Source organism: Centroberyx affinis, unplaced genomic scaffold (assembly GCF_046629955.1).
Source record: "Centroberyx affinis isolate AG114_WGS23_722 - 3 ecotype Tasmania unplaced genomic scaffold, CSIRO-AGI_Caff_v1 ptg001479l_1, whole genome shotgun sequence".
Taxonomy (NCBI): domain Eukaryota; kingdom Metazoa; phylum Chordata; class Actinopteri; order Beryciformes; family Berycidae; genus Centroberyx; species Centroberyx affinis.
In genome coordinates, this window is record NW_027279947.1 from 45,430 (window position 1) to 65,986 (window position 20,557).

Consider the following 20,557-nt stretch of genomic DNA (forward strand, 5'->3'; position numbering starts at 1 on the left):
ATGCTGTGGCGTTTTTAGGGAGGTGGCTGAACATCGTGTACGTTTTCTATATAAACACTGCTACTCACCAAATAAGGGTTTCCTCTTTGTTACACCAAACCCGCGATGATGCTCGCAAATGACATTTCAGGATCAATGGTACAAACGTTTTGCTAAACCAATCAAACGCTCAGTTTTGACTTCCTCTTACATGTGTCAACCAATCGGTGAGCGATATTGTATGGGAGGGCGGGTCACTATTTAGTTCAGGAAGACGGGTCGAAGTGAGGTGGGGATGGGAAATCATCATTTAGCTAGTTAGCTCGCTACTAGCTGGAGCTGAATAGCGAGGTGACGAGATTACTAGCCGAAGTCAATAGATTATTTTGATAGATACAGTGATGACCCTCTAACACCAAGAATGGACATAAGTTAACAATGACGGGGGAGAAAAAGAAGAAAAAGCGGCTGAACCGCAGCATTCTTCTTGCAAAGAAAATTATAATAAAAGATGGAGGCAGTGTGAGTTAAATATTTATTTATCTTCGTTAGCTTGCCTGTGAGCTAAAATTGGCTCTTGGTTATTAAAGTTAGTTAGTCATGCTTTTTTCCGAAATTGTAGCCGTTGTCGCGACATGTGGTTATGGTTTTCTGCCTTTGGTGATTTGCCACAGCAGATAGCTAACGTTAGGTGGTGAAGTGACCATCTAGCTAGCTGGCTAACACAACTAGCTAAAACTAGCTTTAGCTATCGTTAGCGGCCTAAGCGTTTACACGTCAGCTCAGCTCAGGTAACGCTAGCTAGCTAATGTTAGCTATGTTTTTAAAATTTTGACTGTTTTCTATAGTAAGCCAATTACCTCTGACGTTAGCTAACTTACCATAGTTAACGTTTGCATCTGGCAAAACAGGACTTAACGCTACCTCATTTTGCCCTAAATGTCTAACTAAAATGGTGTTGACAGTGCATCAGTTTCTGAAGTAACATTAGCTCACTAGCATATGTGTTTATTTGAGAATATTTACACCAACAAATGGATGGAACCTTTAGCGTTACCTTTCGTACAAGCCTAATTGCTAAGTGGAGGGCTAACTAAGTTAACTTAGTAAATTATCACTTAACCAGCTATATCGTGGTACATGAACTGGCAAAGCGTGACATCTAGGTTAGGTAGCGTTAGTTGAAAAGTTAGCCATAGCCGAACGTTAAAGTTAACAATCCAAATAACAGCCTAACATTAGCTAATAACTAACTGGCAAGCTAGTCAGCGAATCCTTAATGTCTAGAATATGGTGGTGATGTTTAGTAACGTAGTAGTTAGGGCCTGTGGTTGCTGAAATATTTGTACTTTTTCTCTGATTCATTGACACCTCTAGTCCATTTTTGTCAGCTATGTTGAAACCTTTTGAATATCTTCTTTGTTGTGAGATGGTACCATAAAACCACCTTGGAACGCATTAACATATCTTAACCTAATGAAAGAAATAGATAGCTAGCGGCCAGAGACGAGTTTCCTTGACTGTTACGTTAGTTGTCACTATAGATGAGGAAATCATGATTGTCCCTAATCTAGACGGAGTGTTAAACTGCTCTGTAAGAGTTGGATCTGATGAAATGTGTTTGTTATGACTGCAATGAGGCGTTAGTGCTAGTTATGTAATGGCTATGGCATAGGCTGCTATGCCATAGCTGAATTGATATGCTGGAATTTCATCAAGTGAAATATATGAAGAGACACAGAGTTGTAATCTGGCAAATAGGCTGAAAAGATCCAAAAGGTGTTATTTGGACACAGCAAGGCCATCCACTGATGACAGTCTTGGTGCCTGTAAATGACTTAAACACCTGTCCTGACAAGGCCTTCATTTCACATCAGTGTTGTTGCTCCACCGTGTTGCTGTGGCCAGATCTGACCACTCAACCATTAAGTTTTGACTTTCAACACCTAGTTCTCAATCCAACCACTAAGTCTGAGGGTTTCAGATGCTCATTCTGAAAATGGCTAAGTACAGTTTAAATCCATTTGTGGGGATCATTTCAATAGTGAGGAAGTTGCAACACCCATAAACCAAGTTAAACCGTTTCAGGTTGTTCCTCATTTTGTCAGTGCAGCAGGTGGCGTGATCATACATTCATAATGGAACAAAAAGGATGGGTGTTTCATCAGATTTGGCGCTCGCAACCCCAGTGGAAATGTGTCCTCTGCTGTTGCACCCAGGCCTGTGGTTTTCCTGTGACACTCTGATCCATGCTACGCGGGGAAATAACAGACCGCATGAGCTACTAACTAGCTGCTAGTGTCTTCGTTGAGATGGCCCTGGCCTACTTTACAGTCCCCACAATTTTCACACCTCGCCATGTTTCCTGCCAAGGATCCTGCTCAGCATCCCTGCTCACTCCATCACACTCTCTCTTCATCTTATAGACTTGTATGGATTTTATTGTGCCGCAGTGAAGTGACTTCCTCTCTTGGGAGTGGGTTTCAAGACAGATTAAAAGGAAGTCTATTTGTGTTTTACTCATTACACAGATTAGACCTGCATTTCGACTGACCTAGTGAACTTTGCTATAGCATAGAATTGTTAAATTAGTTCACATGTTAGGTTGAGCCATTTGGTTCCAGGCTGTAAAATTCAAAAGAAGAACAGTTTCAGTTTCCCGGAACACTTCTAAGCCGTTTCTGTGTAAATGTTAATTTCTGTTTGAAAATGTTGTGCTGTAATTGGCCTGTATTTAACAATTGGTAACATAGAAATGAGTTTACATCTCTTAGTGAACTGAGCCCTCTTCTCTTGCCTGACATTGTTTTGAACTCTCAGTGGTTATTTTCTCTCAGTGGGCTGTGGTAGTTATATGAAGTAAATCTGAATTTGAATTTCAGTAAAAATAGGTCACAGTAATTGGATTGGTGTTGTGTTTAAATTCAAGATTCAATACTTTAGTGCCAAATCAACAGTGTTGGTTGGAATTTGCCTCAGTGCAGCTCAAGATAAAAACACTGAAATAGCACTATGTGCAGAGTTTGACTGTCATTGATACTTACTACATTCAAAAGTCCAGAGTAAAATATAAATCCCACCTCATCCTATCTCACAGTCTTCTTATACTCCACTCACCGCTTAGATTCAATCTTTGTTATCTTCGTACATTGTCTGGCTTACAGATGGCTTTCCCAGGTGGTCAGGTGATGCATATTCATGGTGAATGTTGCCTTGAAATTGATTCCAGTTTTGTCTCCATCAGATTGTCTGAAAGGCTCAAGCTGTTGTTTATGTGTTACCGTTAGCAGGCACTTAACTGTATGTGGTGAGAGATCTTTATAGCCTCTCAGCTAACCTCTCTCTCTCTCTCTCTCTGTCTCTCCCCCCCTCTCTCTCTCTCCCTCTTTGTCTTTTTTTTCTGCTCTCTCCGTCCAGCCTCAGGGAATCGGTGAGCCCAGTGTTTACCATGCTGTGGTGGTCATCTTCCTGGAGTTTTTTGCATGGGGTCTCCTCACCACCCCGATGCTCGCGGTAAGTCTTTTAGCACCCGCCCCTCAGACACACACACACACACACACATTGTGAAGTAAACTGACATAACTCCTTGTAATATATTCATACACCTACATCTCTCCTCTCTGTAAGCCCAGACAGAGAGTGACATTTCCCATTGACTGGAATCACACAAGGCCCACCATCCTCTATGAATAATTGAATCCCTAATCAAATGAGCAAGAGCCTGGGTGACGCACTTTTGTTTTGTTTTTGTGAGTGTGTGTGTGTTGGCAGATGCTTTGCCTGGCACTAATGGACTGAGAAATATGAAAAGGGCATCAAATGGCGTATTGTCTGAGCACCAGCTCTTTGTTGAAAGGCTTATCAGGGGGTCAGTGGTTTGTGTTGTCAGGCCACGGCACAGATGTAGGCCAGGCAAACCACGCCACACACTCACCTCGATGCGCAGCAGTTATTGTTTGGTACAAGTGTTTCCTACAGGCCAACAGATAGCCATCATTTTGAGGGGTTACATTCCAAAAATCCTGTTTTTAAAACATGTTGCCACCAGAAAATCATCAGTCAATATTTCAAAAACACAGATGATTGTATCCTCACAAACAGAACTGTTTTGTAAGCAAAGTGCGAAGATGATTCATAACTATAATGTGTTTTATTTTCACGCCGGCAATCATTTTGTATGAGTTGTCAATTTTTTTCTGACTGTAGCTACCTCATTTTGGAACATAACTCGTCCTTTTATTGTGTTCTTGTCCAGGTTTTGTTTTTTTCCACCTCCATATTTTTTTTGGGTAGAAACTCTTATCTCAAACAAATGATGAACAAACATCTGTGGGCCACATGATGTCTACCAGACAGACTTATGCAATGCACGCTTTCCAGTGGCCTGTTGTTTGAAGTGGCGGTTGTATGTGCAATGGTTTAGCATTAATTACTGTGGGTTTGTTGCCCCTAAGATCCCTGGGCGGTGGCAGGATTTGCATTTTAGGCTAATCAGAGGGCGCCGGAAGACGGGAGGGACTGCCTCGCTGCTCCCAATGAGCACATTGCTTCATTAGTATCCAGCAGCAACAGCCCTTGCCAATACTGTTCCTACTGCTGCATTCAGATTCTGTGTGTTGGGTAACTGACTCCCAGAGGAAGAGAGGGGATTCTTAGCCATGCCGTTCGCTCTCCCCTTGTACGCCTGGCCAATAATCAGATTGTTGTTGTTCAGTCCCAGTCAAGCTCGGAGTGTCCTAAATTAAGCAAGGGCTTCATGTTCCTGCACCGGTGTCAATGACACCTCTGCTCTGTACTTGCTGCTCACTGATGCCATGGACTTTGAACTGAACATCACATTGATTTTTATCCACATGAACTTCCCCTTCCCCTCTGCAATCACATGAACTTGGCCTATTTTAGACATTTAAGGTAGAGGTACAGTGTCTTGACTCAGGGACGCTTCAAAAGGCTGTTGCTGGGATTGAACCTGTTAACTTTAATTTATGGGACAGCTGTGTTTCCTATACAGTGTTAAGATAATATTTGGGTGGCCTGCCCAGGCAAATTAACAGCCCACCAATTACATCTTTGTTTTGGACTCATTTCGGGTGCCGTGATGCATGGAGCTGGCGGTGTAGTTTTCATACAGTCAAGATTTAATGCTGCCAAGTGCCGAAAACATGTTGATGAACTACAATGACCACAATTCATTGCACCTATGACACAGCACATCTGTCCTCCTTGGAGTCGCTGTGTCTGTGCCGACAAATTGAATGGAAAGACAGTTTGAAATGTAGTCTTGATAGTCGGATGGAAATATAATAGTCAGCTAATGTGGCAATGCCATTATCTTATACAACCATTTGAAAAATTTCAGTGCCTGGAAAAAATATGAGTTATTGGGCTCGCTAAATGAAATGTCAATAACAAGTCGTCAGTACCCAACCCCCTAAATGCCACCAACCCTGTCGCTCAGTCAGTAGTATCAGCTGCCTCTGTAACACCATGTCCCTGATAGATATTTTTTATTGTTATGACAGAAATGTAAAGAAAAAAACAACTCCGTATGAACAGAGTTGAGAGCAAGGCAACGGCTCAGTTGAAGATATCGCCTGATTTCTTTTCAGTTACAGAATATAATGGGGTTTTAATGCATATTGTTTGTCATTCATTTGCTGAGTCAATGCTCTCCATTACACGCCCATGTTAAAGTGGGCTAATTGTCGGAAGAAGAATCCCAGCAGATGCAGAATAACGTCTTCATTGTTGCTGGCCACAGTGGGTGAGGAGCAGACTGGGAGAGGGCAGTGATTGTTGTCTTTAAAACAATTTGACATTTTCTTATTGTAATTAGTGGTATTGGTTGTGTCTGAGCTACTGACTGTATGTGTGTGTCGACAGAGGATAAATAGTGCTGACAGCCGTTAGATATAGTACACTGATGTTGAGTTAAGACTAAACCATCACTCACTCACCCTCAAACCCAATCTTTTATGATCTTGAGCCAAACCCTGCTGCCATGTGTCGACACTGGTAGGATAAATTCCCCAGACCTCTGACACCACAGCATCTTTCTCCCAGAGTCAGTGCATCTTTAAAATGACCAATACAACTCATCTATCAACATTGCTAAGAACAATGCTGCGGTCAGCACTTTCACTAAAACGGCATCATCTAAAGGACGTCACATTATACTGCAATGGCCACTTACCAAATACTCTCAGATATTGTGATATTTTTCCCCTCAATATTACCCAGCTCTTATTGCCAGGCCCTTTATACCAGGGTTGAATGAGGCTGTCAATCATTCTAGTCTCTCTGTAACTCAATTTTGTGGTTCTCAACCTGGGCGTCAGGAGATGATTTATAACAGGTCAAATATTTATATTTGTCATATACAGCCTACATTATGTTTATAATTGGTACATTAACACTTTTCTTCTTGTGTTACAATGAATGTTTGCAGCGTCTAGTCTTCTCCCATAAGCTTCCATGATTCAGTCCATGGTGTATTCTCTTTATCTCAACCCTCCAAGGGCATCATTTGCTACATTAGATATTTGTACACTGCGGTCAGACTTGCCTGCTTTGCCTAGTTAGATTAGCATTGAGAAGAAAACCAGCCACTGTAGGTCACTGTTTGAAATGTGGTGCACCGTATATGGACAGAGTGGTTTCATATGGTGTTATCTGTGTTTGTTCTCCAGGTATTGCACCAGACATTCCCCCAACACACATTCCTGATGAATGGGCTTATTCATGGTGTCAAGGTAAGAGACAGTACTTCACACAAACAGAATCAGGAGGTTAGATATGTCATCTCTCATGATGGGACACTTAAAGCTACCAAATGGAAATTTAATTGACCATGGGCTCACTTGCATGTTTGGTGTCTATGTGCAGTCTTTTTATTTGTGTAGATAACCCAGTATCATGTTTACTTACTTGTTGCAACCTGTCATTTATTGATGTTATTATTGACGTGTTGGTCAAGATGTAATCGTTTCAATTGCACAGTAGTGCCAACACTTGTGTGCAGGCAATCTGTAATTATTCATAAGCAGTAATAAAGGTCTAGGCTTTTTTAAAGTGCTGACATCTCCACGTTTTTGTTTTTTGGTCATATGAAGAGTAGGGCTGTGCAAAAAAAATCAATATAGCTGAGTATTGCAATATTTCTTTCCATGATACTGTAGCGATTTTCCAGCCCCTCGTATCGATACAAAAAAGTTCTTCATGTTTTAAATGGATTTAAAATGTCCTTAAATTTCCCTCAAATCCCTTTGAATTAAATAGTTTTGACTCAATTTGTCTGCTGAGTTATCAATATAATGTGATGTACATATTAGACTACCCAGGTGGCACACAGCAAGTTGTATTTTCAGCTCTATTTTTAAATTTTGAGTAAATTATGTCGTATCGTATCGTGAGGTCCTTGCCAATACCCAGCCTTAATGAAGAGGCGCACCTGCCACTGTGTTCAATTAATGCAGCTGTTTGTGTTTAATGGTTGGGACACAGAAGCTGTTGTCAACTGACATCCTTCTTCATCACTCAAAGTTTGTCTTGCTTTTATTTGCCGATGGAAGATTTGCTGAGTGTGTATACTTTTGTTCAGCGACGCCCTGCTTCACACTAATTCAGTTACACATTCACACCTGCAGGCTGCCCAGTATAACCATAACTATAACTGTTGTCTACTGTTGGCCACTGAAAGCTTCTGTAACCTGTAATAGGCTACCAGTGTTCCCTTTTCTAGTTTTCTCTTGGGTTTTTTGTATTTTAGGTAGAGTAGGATTATCTTTTTTTCCAATCTGCCAGCTACAGTGGCTGGTGAATCCAAGAATTCACAAAACAATAACAGTATCTCACCAGCCAAAATGATAGAAATGGTAAAAACGATGATTGCCTGCCTGCCAATGTGGCTGGGAGAACAGACAAACTCTGCAGTCACAGCTGAAATTGGTGAGCATTTGAGTGGTGGCTGGTGTTAATTTCCTACCCTAAGTGTCAGCTGAAATGCTAGAATAATACATAGACTATAGAAAAGGTTTGTATGTAACCCCCTACAGTTTTCGCATAAGACTCAGAACGGGGTCTTTGTTCATAGAGTTAGAGCGTTTACTCGAAGCGCAGTCCCTCTTTAAGCGGTTACTTAACTCAAGTTATCCATTTACAGCTCTCAGTTCAATGAACACACTTTTGTTTCTGTTTCACTTCTCCCCTTTCTGCCTCTCACTGTCCTTCTCTCTCTGCTTCTCTTGTATGTCTACCACCCCATCTCTCCCACCTCCATCTCTCTCTCCTTCCCCCCACCCCAGGGCCTATTATCATTTCTGAGTGCGCCACTGATTGGAGCGCTGTCAGACGTATGGGGACGCAAGTCTTTTCTGCTGCTAACGGTCTTCTTCACGTGCGCGCCCATCCCACTGATGAAGATCAGCCCATGGTGAGTGCAACACTGACAATTCTACTCAACTACCAAAGTTTTCCTAGTGTGGGATTAGTGTTGTTTCTGTGCAGCAGGGGACGGCTTATCCTGTGCTGGCTGGCCTCTAGAGAACCTCAGGGCTTCTCCTGTCACCTCAACTCTCCACCTTTGATACCTCGACTTGCAGTGCCTGTGCTGACAAGCCAGTCTCTTCTCTTCTTTCAGGTGGTACTTTGCAGTCATCTCCATGTCCGGCGTCTTTGCTGTCACCTTCTCTGTGATCTTTGCCTACGTGGCGGACATTACACAGGAGCATGAGAGGAGCACGGCATACGGTTTGGTAAGGAGACGCTTGTTTTAAACTGATTTACAGAATTCTGTTAAATATGAACGTAGTCCTAAAACACATCTTGAATCATTATGTAACCAAGGGAAGCAGTAGTCGGTGAAAATTCTAATAATCTTTATTTGTGTAGTACTTTTCAAAACACAGTGCCAAAGTAAGCAATGTAAGCAAAGCAAGGAACACAAAGGCACAGCAAGAACATAAAAGCAACAAATAAAAAGGAGGCCAAGAACAATTAATAAAAGTCCCTTACATAAAAGCAAGCCTGATTTAGCCAGTTTAAACACTAAGCACTAAGGCCTGATCACTTCTTGTTTTCAGTCAAGACTTTGGAAGACCTCAGGCTGTGATTTGGCTCATATGGGGTTAATAGGTCTAAATGTCTCGATGCCAGATTCATCCATGCCTTAAAAGTAAACAGTAAAATCTTAAAATCAAGCATTAATCAGTATAGGTACAACAGCTTGCTGTCAAATTAAAGTTTACGAACCCCAGCTCTCATTCGCCTTCCCTCCAGGTGTCGGCCACCTTTGCGGCCAGCCTGGTGACGAGCCCGGCCATCGGGGCCTACCTGTCGGTGACGTATGGCGACACCTTGGTGGTGATCCTGGCCACAGCCATTGCCCTGCTGGACATCTGCTTCATCCTGGTGGCCGTACCGGAGTCGCTGCCTGAGAAAATGAGGCCAGCGTCGTGGGGGGCGCCCATCTCCTGGGAACAGGCCGACCCCTTCGCTGTGAGTAACAACACAGTAGGCTTGATCAGTGGAGACACAAGATTATCCATGTTTTAATTCCAACCAAACAGCAGCTGATTGTACTGATTGGTTCCTCCTCTCTGGTAGCAGGTGTGTTAATCAGTGAAATTAGCTGATAGAGTCTTTGGTTTGAGTGAAAACATGCTAACTCTTGGTTCATGGTTCACAATGGCACATGATTGAAAAACATAATAAATTAAGGTTAAGCCCCTGGGTGGAAGCTTTATCCAAATAGCTTCACAGTAAAACAGGTCTATATACTTTACATCTAACTGTTAGTGGGACAGAAGCACCCAATACTAAACTATGTGCAGAGTTGTGTGCAAAGGTCCCAACACTCAAATGTATTGAGCTATCATAACTCCTTAATGCAGAGTCCTTATCAGTATCACCCATGTGTTAAGTGAAGATAAGTGTGCTGACAGAAATATTTGCTAATTTATGCGTTCATTTGTTTAATTAATGGCCTCATTGGCATAACTGGTTATGTTTAATATATCATGATGATTATGGCGTGACATTAGGCTGCTCAAGTGCTTCTTGTTTATTAGGTTTTCGTTTTAAATGATTACTAGATGAAGATGAAGCGACATCGGTAGCATTTAATGAGATGCATCAGAGATTTTCTTAGTCAGCATTACTGACAGAGCTCATCTCCCTCCCTTGGCTGTCCCACAACTGATATTTTTCTTGTTATTCTTTGGACCAGTCTCTGCGTAAGGTGGGCCAGGACTCCACAGTGCTGCTCATCTGCATCACAGTGTTCCTCTCCTACCTCCCTGAGGCCGGCCAGTACTCCAGCTTCTTCCTCTATCTCAGACAGGTAAGGCTGCCCTCCCCTCTCGCTTCTCACACCCCGTCAGAAAGGCCACTCCACTGTTTACAATAAAGTGAGCAGATTGCTTATTCAAACACTGTTTTGCATACATGTACACGTGCCACCACATATAATAGTACCTACCCAACCTAATGCGGGGTTGCTTGTTATTCAAGGATGCAGGTGTATTCACAAATGACACCAACAGTCCTTTAGTTGAGTCTGAAATGGATGAAGAATTTCTGCAGTGATATGCAGCATCTAGGACATCGTGATGTTGTGGATTGTGAGAGGGACAATACAATTCGGGATTAATATGTGCGTGCTGTATGTGACAGCTCCATACTCCACCATCTGTGTTGCTAATGAAAGGCAGAAATTGCTACTGGGAAGCTCAGGGATGTACTTGAGTACAAATGGGGGGGAAAGTTGCCGACCAGACACTTTCACCTACGCTGCTACAAGATTGGATCAGCAGGTTTGCTGAGCAGCCCGTTTCAGCCTGTGAATAAGTAGAACAAATTCATTAGGTGTCTCAGCAAAATTGTAGTGCAGAAAAAAGCCAATGCATTTAAAACAGAAGTAAGCCAGAAACGGACAGCTTCAGATGGCTATTATGGAACTGCAGCATCTGGAAGGAGCTGGCAGCTTCGAGATGAACTGACAGACGTGATCTCCTCCTTTTCCAAACTGCTAGGACTGAGGATTGTTAGGTTTGTGTAAACACTGTCAGAAGAACTAGTCAGGCAGGTCTGACAAAGCCTCATGCTTCTCTGCTACCATCTTAAAAAAAAAAGGAGTTCTTTAGTGTCGGGGATAGCATTTCTCACCACTTCTACCTGCCCCCTTTGTCCCAGTTCCCTTTCCTTGTGCCAGAATTGCTTTATCGTACATCTGTCCTCATTCATTGTCATAAATTATACACACCTCGCACCAGCTGCCCCACTCCTGTTGTTGCCTGTATCGACGGAGATAAAGGGGATCGCATTTGACCTGGATACGCCAGAGACAACAAGGGGAGGAAAAAGAAAAAGCACCTTTTGTTATTCCCAGGATGCAGTAGTAAACAGCACGCGTTCACAAAAGCCTACAAACAAACCTTTCCTCTGCTGTGTTACTCCCACAAGTTTTCAGGCGTGTGAGAAATGGGTGGGTGCTTTGTGCCGAGATATGCGCTCATCTCTGGCTGTGAGGTGCCATGTCCTAACTTGTGTTATGTATGAATGCTTTGTCGCCCTCAGGTCATACGCTTCTCATCAGAGACGGTGGCTGCCTTCATCGCCGTTGTGGGGATCCTCTCAATACTAGCTCAGGTATTAGAAAAAAAAATTACTTCTCTTGCAGCAGACATGCATACACACACCCCTGGATTTAACTGTTTATGGATTGTGACTATTCAGCCAATCATTTTATGAATATTGGGTGGTTCCCTGCATATCAGAAATTAATGTTGCATTCAAAAGTTAAGAGTGAGGTATGACGTGACATAGGGGGTCTTATTTGAAATGTGTTTTGCCTCTGCCAGATCTCCTCATAAAATCTACAAAATGAGGAAAATTGTTCAACAAGGCAGCAAATTAAGCAATAAGATACTTGTTCCTGCTCTTTAGGCAACACTGTACGGTGATTTTGGAACATCTAGAGGCATTGTTAGGCACAAAGCAAAGCAAACCCTCTTACCTGTTGTAAAATCACTATAAAGCATGGCCTTGAGTGGCTTATTGCTCATATAAAAAGGCAGTAACACACCAATTGACAATACTGTATTGTATTGTATGTAATAAAAAATGGTCAATAAATCTTTTAATTTTTAAACTGTGATAATTTAAGTCACAAGGAACCAGCATTTTGATGTTGTCTTTCTTCTGTAATTCAACGTATTTCCAGTTGGAACAGGATCTTTGGGCGGGGCGTAACACACGGAGCAACTGTTAAAAAAAAATGGGCGGGTTTGCTTTGCACATAATCTTGAGCTGTCACAAATTCTGGATTCCCCAAAATGAATAAATTCCAGCCACCAGGACGCAACCATAGTGTTTTAGGAAAAGGAAACAGGGTCCCGCTTTATTTGGATAGTCCAATACTGATATTCAACTTGATATCAAGTGACTATAATGTGTAACTAAAAAGTCCTCAAAGGTTCAGGTGACACTTACAATAGTGTGAAAAGCAGTATGTCGATATTTAGTGTTTGGGTTAGGATTAATCTCAGGTTTGGGGTTAGAAATAAAGTCAGGTTAAGGTTAGGGTTGGGATTAAAAATGTAGTTAGTGTTAGCTACGAATTAGGATAAAAAAAATCTGTGATCTGTGAGCATTGATCAGATGTTTTCTAGAAAGTAAAAGTAATGAGATTTCCATATAAAAATCAGAGAAAATAAATATGTAGTCCTTTCCTTTTTTTGATATTGTTCAATAGATAAATATTGATTTGATCCAGAATTGGCTAAGAAGGTGAATAAGTAATTTTCATTTCCTTGTGACTAAACAATATTCTTTTGTCAAGCTATATACTTAATAATAATAATAATAATAATAATAATAATACTGGTGCAAGTTGAGATTGATAGTGTATTAATATTTGAATGAGCTGTTGCAGTCACAGTGTGCGTTTTAACAGGTATTTCATAACGGCTGAAAATGTCACTAGAAGCTAGGAGCAAATTGTCTGTTTCATCATGTGTCTTTCGGCCTTGTATGACTTGTGTGCTCTGCTTCACAGACGGTGGTGCTGGGGATCCTGATGCGCTCCATAGGGAATAAGAACACGATCCTGCTGGGTCTCGGCTTCCAGATCCTCCAGCTGGCCTGGTACGGCTTCGGCTCCCAGCCCTGGTCAGTAACTAACTCCTACTGTTTCTAATGCACACGCTTAGCACTTTTACCCTTCATTCACTCAGCAGCAGTGGCACCCCACTGCTGGAAAATTGGAAAGTAATGGAAAAATGATGAAAATTCATCATCTGGGCTTATTGAACATCGGAAATGAACAACCACAGGGCAATTACAATATAACAGGTACTGAAAATGATAAAAATGATAGCTATTTTTCACTGGCATGGCTTGACTTTAAATGATACCTCAATGCAGTTTCACATTAAAATTCCATGCAATTGCCTACTGTTATTGTAGTGCGCTGACAAACCACCAGGGGGAGGCAAATACCCAAAAAAGCACTGTCAACAGCCAGGTTCTAACACTGTAATCTTGATAATCGAGACTCTTCAAAGGGATCGATTTGGTGTTGTAAACTGAAATCTATTTTATTTGACTGGAGTAAAAAGCTGAAATAATATACCTCAGTGAATTAAAATGTAAGTTAGGCTGTAATGAATAGCTATTAAATTACAAGATGAGATTCAAGGCCTTTCAGACTTTGAACCTGGAAATCCAACAGTATTGCTGGCAAATATAAACCACCCACAAACCTTAGTCACAGTATGAGTTTCATTTGAGCTGATGACGGCTTCATCAGTTTCTGTTGTTGTTGTTGTGGCCCGGGGGTGGGAAGCTGGACAAACGTAATGTCTATTGATTCTGAATGAGTACATTGTCTTGTTGGTGTTCCTTGCTGCTTTGATCAAAATGGGGTTGAATAAAGGCCAAATTAGCTCTCTGTAGTTCTGATATTAAGGTTGAAATCATTTCCATGTTCAGGAAAAAACAGTTTCTATCCCACTACATGTCACAAGTTCTAAAATGTTGCCTTCCCCCAATATCCCACTATAAATTTAGGCTAGAGGGGGGTTGACCCATCTGTATCAAAAGTACCATGAGACTGTCAGTCTGTTTTACCAAGGGTTGTATAATGGGCACATACCTGTATTACACATACTCCCACTGCTCTTCACACTACTCACTCACTTCACATCTTTCAATTGCACTTTTTGCATTGCACTTGAACTGAGCAGCAGCAGGCACGCTCAATAGCGTTTATTCTTGGTAGTATTGGTCACAGCCTAGCACTCAGTTTGACATCTGTGTGTGGATCCTACAGATCAGTGATTGTAGTATAGTGCTGAAACGTTGGTTTATGGAAGTACATTTCCCATTCATTTTTCACTTAGGATTTTATTATTAGCCATAACGTTTTAACGGTGGTAGGCTTACCGTGAGCAATCAGATAGTTAAACGACTATGTTCCTGTTGAAGCTAATAGTCGATCTGATTTCAATTTCGTTGTTAAGAAGGGTTATTCCTGAGGTCCTGAGAAAAACATGAGTTTTATATTTGCATTGCTAGTGTCTGTAAACACTCCAGGAAAAAAACACACCTGCTTTGATGGTCGAAAAAAGTGCCAAAAAAGGCTTATTTACCATGCATACCTGCAAGTCAGCCTCTTCAAAAACCTATGCGAATAAATCCAAGATCTGAATGGTCAAATAAGTTGTTGATTGTATCCATAACAAGTGTGTGTGTTCTCTGCAGGATGATGTGGGCGGCTGGAGCTGTAGCAGCCATGTCCAGCATCACCTTCCCAGCCATCAGCGCCATCGTGTCCCGCAACGCAGACCCTGACCAACAGGGTGAGTTTCTCAACCAATCAGTATCCTACCGGTCTGCAACAACAATGCATGGTGTATTCCTTCCTTGTTACAAAGATACAAGTTCTTGACATCACTTTATACCCCTCTTGAATGCTGAATGTGTACTTTTAGATTGTGTGTGTATGTAACCTGACCAGGTGCATTATTGGTCACAGTTTTGTTTAGTTCTGGCAAGATTTTATCATTTCCATTAAGACCATCAATTTTCTCAGTATAACGCAATAATATCAAAGTAGTTTTAAAACGGTGTATCTATCATTTGTTTATGTAATCAATGATTGATGCAGTGCATAAACCTCTGAGTCAAACCTCTTGGTCCATTATCGGACACGCAGCCAAGCCCAGTCACTCTTAATGCATAATGCCAGTTATTGTTTTGGCCTTTTGGCATCGTTCCGCTTCCTCCCACAACTACTTGTTGACATAATGGGCATCTGGGCTAGAGCATTGCCCACTGATACAAGGCTTTGGAGCTGGGAAAACAGAAGTAACCATATCTGCACATTGCTTATGCAGCAATGGCGTTAGTTGGATCCGCCTGTCTGAATTAACCAAGCAGAGATCCAGTTGACTTTGCACTCTGAAATATGTCAAGTGGTCGCTGAAATGTGGCATCTATCGGACATCTTCCTGACTGTGTTGTGTTTATTTGCGTCTTCCCCTCCTAGGTGTGGTCCAGGGGATGATCACAGGGATTCGGGGCCTGTGTAATGGTTTGGGCCCGGCGCTGTACGGCTTCGTCTTCTACTTGTTCCATGTGGAGCTGACCGACACGGAAGGCTCTGAGAAAGGTGCCAAACTCAACATGGCCAACCCCACTGATGAGGTGAGTTGTTGGCACACTACAAAGTTGTGTTAAATGCATGTAATGTACTTGGATAAAATAATAGTGTCTGTTTTGAATTTGGCAAATATTACTACACACACTCCTCCACCCTGACAGCTTTCTATAATCCCTCTGTCCTCTCTCCTCCGCCCTCCCCAGAGTGCCATCATCCCAGGACCCCCCTTCCTCTTCGGAGCATGCTCAGTGCTGCTGTCCCTGCTGGTGGCCCTGTTCATCCCGGAGCACACGGGGCCAGGCATGAGGCCCGGCGCCTACAAGAAGCACAGCAACGGGGCACAGAGTCACTCCCACAGCCCGCAGGGCAGCGGGGCCGAGGGCAAGGAGCCGCTACTGGAGGACAGCAGTGTATAACCCCAGCTAAGGGGGGAGGACACACTCGCTCCACCCCACCACCACCCCCCACACGCATGGACAGATACACACATTTTACCACATGTACACACTCACACCTCAGGCACACATGAGGCCCGAGTGCCAGGAAGAGGTGTTTATGTGTGTACGTGTGTGTGTCCACAGCACAAAAGTGGGCAGTCCCTCCTTAGCAGCCCTTTTTTTTTTTTTAAAGCAGGGTAGTGCGAGGACTTTCTAAGGACTCCGTAGGGAGAGAGTGTGTTGAGTATTTTTGGGGGCTGCTGTGGAGAGGTATGTGTGTGTTTTGGGGAGTGACTTGGCTGAGCTGGACTCTAACCCTTGGTTTCTGTAAAGCAGCAGCAGGGTGGAGCGTATAGCAGCTTGCCCCCCTGTGCAAAAAAAAAAAAAAAAAACCCTGCAAGCACACACACAAAGTGATTTGGTTGAGAGTGTGAGTGGGTATATCTTAATTGTTACTAAATCCCTGTGTGGTTCTTCTTATTCCTCTGTAGCCCGTTCAGTGGCAACCTTTGTCCTTTTGTCCAACGAGAGTGTAACAAACAGGTAGTTGAGCACTTGTCTAATGGTCATTCACGAGCTAACTTCTGTTCTGATGCTTTTCGTTGTGACCGAGGCTCCGTTTAAGCATCCAAGAAGGGAACACAGGTCTTCCTCTGTACGTACGACAGGGGAGAACGGCGACTGTAGACCCAAAAGAGCCTCTGCAAACCAGACTTGGAGAGGCGCTGCCTAATCTAGATTGGGATGGGTCAGCCAGTGCAGATATAAAAACAAAATTTTTTTTTTTTTTTTTTACAGAGGGACTTTGGTCTACTTGAAAGATTCTAAAGACCACACTTTTGTTGAATATCACACTTCCCGGGCAGAGAAGTGTGCGAGAGAGACCACTTTATTAGCCGCGACCGTTTTCAATGTTTACTTGCCATTCTCTAGATTAGCAGTACAGTTTGGGTTGTATATTTTCCTCTGTTCAGACTGAAGGCTAGTTGTGCTTCAAGTTTTTATTCAGAAAACAAATGTTGCCTTGAAGTGACTTAAGATATATATAAATATATATATATTAAAATTACGTAACCTGTATGAAGACCGAGGTCTGAGAAGGCTCTGTAATCTTCTGCTATCGCTCCCATCGGAGCCGTGATATACATTTTATCCCCCCCCCACACCTCCCCCCCATCATGCCCTTCCTCTTCTTTTTTTTTTTTTTTTCTCTAAAATGTATCACCACCAGGGTCGAAACAAAAGCTGTCCGAACCATAGTTTCCTTTTTAAAGCCTCTCAAACACTTGGAGCTATAGTTTTGCTATCAACGTGTCAGTGTTGGCACTGACGGTGTTAATAAGATGTCTTTGGAATAATATCATTAGGTTAAATAGAATATCACTTGTGCTGCTGCAATAGAAAATTTAAAAGGTTTAAATGTGATGTGGTGTGATGGAGAAGGACCTCAACAACGGTATTTGGACTAGAAAACGGTTTCAAAGAATCCCTTGACATTCAGGCTCCCATACAACTGGTTATTAATGGGCACTGGGTATTTCTGAAACAATGTCTAACAAAGATGGCATAGAATTTTTCAGATACTGAATTAGCAACTGGTAAATTTTTGCTGTCGTAATTTTGAACTTTTTTTTTTTTCTTTTAATGCCTCAAGTGCATTGAAATAACCAAATCACAACCTGATATGGATTAGCTAACAGTGGGTTCTCAAGTTTAACATCGATCTGAACTGAAATGTACTTTTCATTCATATTTTCTGTGCCAAATTTTTTTTTGGTGTGCTTTTTCGTACTTTTGTGTGCGTGTGCTTGAGTGATTTGGATTTTTTTTGTTTCGTTTTCTCTTGTCTTAATTTCTTTGGCTGAAGATTTAAGTTCAAATGCTATTTTTTTTTATAGCTTTTTAAAACTTGATCCAGTCGTTATTTTTTTAGGAATCTTTTCAACATTGTGGCTAGATGGTGAATTATCGAATGTCCATTCTCGTCTGTTTTCAGTCTCCGTCTTTATTTAACAAGCATTTCACCTTGGTTAATCACATTTGATAAGCTTTTTTTTCAGTTGTATCAACAGAGGACATGAAAAAAATCATTGAATGTTCCAAGATAAGCTGTACATGTTGATATACATACCAACCAAACCCACTATACTATCCCCTAAAATCTTTGACTATGCCTGCCATAGCGTTTTATCATTTCAGAGGGGGTGTTAGTAGACAAGAGGCCATCGATACTGATTTCTTCTCTCATTGTCTTTATTTTATTTAGCATATATTGGACCAACACATAAGTAAACCCATGAATTCAGATCCTACATAAATTGGTAAGATTCTGCACCAGCCCCATGTGCACTCGTACAGCTCCCAAGCAGATGACTGTAAATGTACAAAATCACCTGTACGTACAGCAAATGTATATATGTATTGCTCAAGGAGACGGCCACTTATTGGTCTATTTGGTTGTATGGTGCAATTATATATTTCTCAAGACTTACCTGCTAGCCACTCCTGTTTTTAGTACAATGTGGTTTGTGGCCTGAGCCCCTCTCTGTGTGCCTAAAATTAGCCAAGAAATGAATATGGCAACATGAGTAAATGGTGGATATTATGTAAATATGGGAAACTAATGACAAACTATTTATTAAAGGTTTATTGTACAATGAGATGTTTGACTTTGCTTCTGTGGGTTTGGGGGAGGGAACCATATGTCTCTTAACATTAATTTTCCTGTTTGTGCCAAGACTGATTGAGTAATCATGGCGTGTCTCAACAAGTATACAACTATAGATGGGATCTGGTAATGTTGGAATTTAGTGTTTATAAATGGCGATCCTTGATTTAATGGCTACTAAATCCTACTGGGTCACCTTCTGAACAAATAGTACCCCAGTTGCCTTTTATTGATAATTCATAATACCAGACTTCTAGCTAATTCTGTAACATAGTCGGCTGGTTGGTTTAGTAATCTTGTCCTCTGGAGTTTCATGGCAGCACTAATGCTTTCCTTCACCCATATCCTCAACTATTCTTCCATGCACGGCCCGAAGCTCATTTCCTTCCTATGGTCTGTGCTTTTCTTTATTAAAGCCACATGGAGGCAGTAGTAAAGTCTGGCACAAATTCTTAACAGGGCCATCGCCTCAGCTTCTCTGGCCCTGAACAAGTGCTTACCACAATATGCATTTATAAACATTTACTTTAATATCCAGATTAATTTTGAATCAAGATTCAAACTTTTATTTTTACTATTTGTGCAATTTCCTTTTGAAAGGTTACTTTATTTAGAAACTGCATTCTTCACATACCTGTAGGCAGAACAGGAGCCACTACTGAATCTATGGTCAGTTGTCACAATACAAAATAATTAAAATCTTTTTAACTGTAATAACTAAACAAAGATGTATTTCATTGATTAGGAGTTCATCCTCTGATTGATTGATGTTAAACATCTGAATGGTAAATCATTTCTGCCAAGTTTCCAGTTTCTTAATGAAATCAACAGCATAATGCAGATGAGGATAGGTTGTGGAATAAATTGTAAACTTGATGTGACTCATATTTTTATATCATTGACAGGAGGCTGAACTTTGCAAAATACTGTTTTTTCATAAATCCAAGCACATGACTTTGCAGTGATCACACTTTGCACATTTCCTAACACATTCCTATGTGAGATGAGAGCGTTTTCACACCGTTGTTGCTCTTGCGCTTCAGTGATTAGTGTTCCTGGACTGATGATAAGGACTCATCAGACAGTTTCTCTTTTATGAGACTTTCCCCCCCCTAAATTGAGAGGATAATCTTCTCCTGCCTGAGGTCTCTGCCTTCCTAAAGCAGAGGAAGGGTCTGTCTGCTGGAATATGATGATGTAGGCGAAAGTCTCCCAAGTGGAGCAGCAGGTGTTATGTGGTCTTAACCGGGGATGGAAGAGATAGCGATAAGACTCTTAGCCTCAATCCATGCCCATTGTTTCCTAATGAGCCCTCTAATGGCACTGCGCTCTGCCATATGGGTTTGGTTATGATCGACTCATCAGCACAATGGGGTCTCTTATTAAGCACCAGATAATCACCTACAGCATGCCAAGGTATCTGGGCTTCGGTTATCCTTCCTTGTAAACACTGAAAAAAGATGGCCACCTGGGCAGAGGGGGTGAAGCACTATTAGATTTTAGAGTATGATTTTATTCTCCTCTATACAGTAAGACAAACACGTGGTTGACATAAATATATACTACCAGTCAAAGGTTTGGACACACCTGATTGAATGTGCAATGTTTTTCATTATCTTAAAGCCATTTTGATCTAAAGGCTTATGCTTAAATGCTTGCAAGTTGATGCCTGTGTATGAATTTCTTTCCAAAGCCTTTGCCTTTCCATCAAGGCAAAGGGTGGCTACTTTAAAGAATCTAAAATATAAGATAGTTTTGATTTGATTAACACTTTTTTGGTCACTGCATAATTCCATTTGTGTTATTTCATAC

General features: G+C 41.6%; 1 protein-coding gene across 1 annotated transcript; it reads left to right on the forward strand.

Annotated features, from left to right (window-relative positions):
- The first annotated feature begins 316 nt into the window (after positions 1-316).
- Positions 317-18,737, forward strand: mfsd14a2 (major facilitator superfamily domain containing 14A2). The gene is made up of 12 exons (XM_071526924.1): positions 317-501; positions 3,397-3,492; positions 6,669-6,731; positions 8,283-8,410; positions 8,618-8,732; positions 9,256-9,474; positions 10,205-10,318; positions 11,554-11,625; positions 13,034-13,146; positions 14,740-14,837; positions 15,527-15,684; positions 15,844-18,737. Exons 1-12 carry the CDS (start codon positions 418-420, stop codon positions 16,054-16,056), a joined length of 1,473 nt encoding a protein of 490 aa, XP_071383025.1. The 5' UTR covers positions 317-417; the 3' UTR covers positions 16,057-18,737.
- Positions 18,738-20,557: the final 1,820 nt, after the last annotated feature.

Excerpts from the sequence above, each read along its gene's own strand:
- mfsd14a2 (XM_071526924.1), top strand. The coding sequence starts at position 418 with ATGACGGGGGAGAAAAAGAAGAAAAAGCGGCTGAACCGCAGCATTCTT. Across the intron at positions 8,733-9,255 it reads GGAGCACGGCATACGGTTTG|GTGTCGGCCACCTTTGCGGC; the intron begins GTAAGGAGACGC and ends CCTTCCCTCCAG. Across the intron at positions 14,838-15,526 it reads CGCAGACCCTGACCAACAGG|GTGTGGTCCAGGGGATGATC; the intron begins GTGAGTTTCTCA and ends TTCCCCTCCTAG.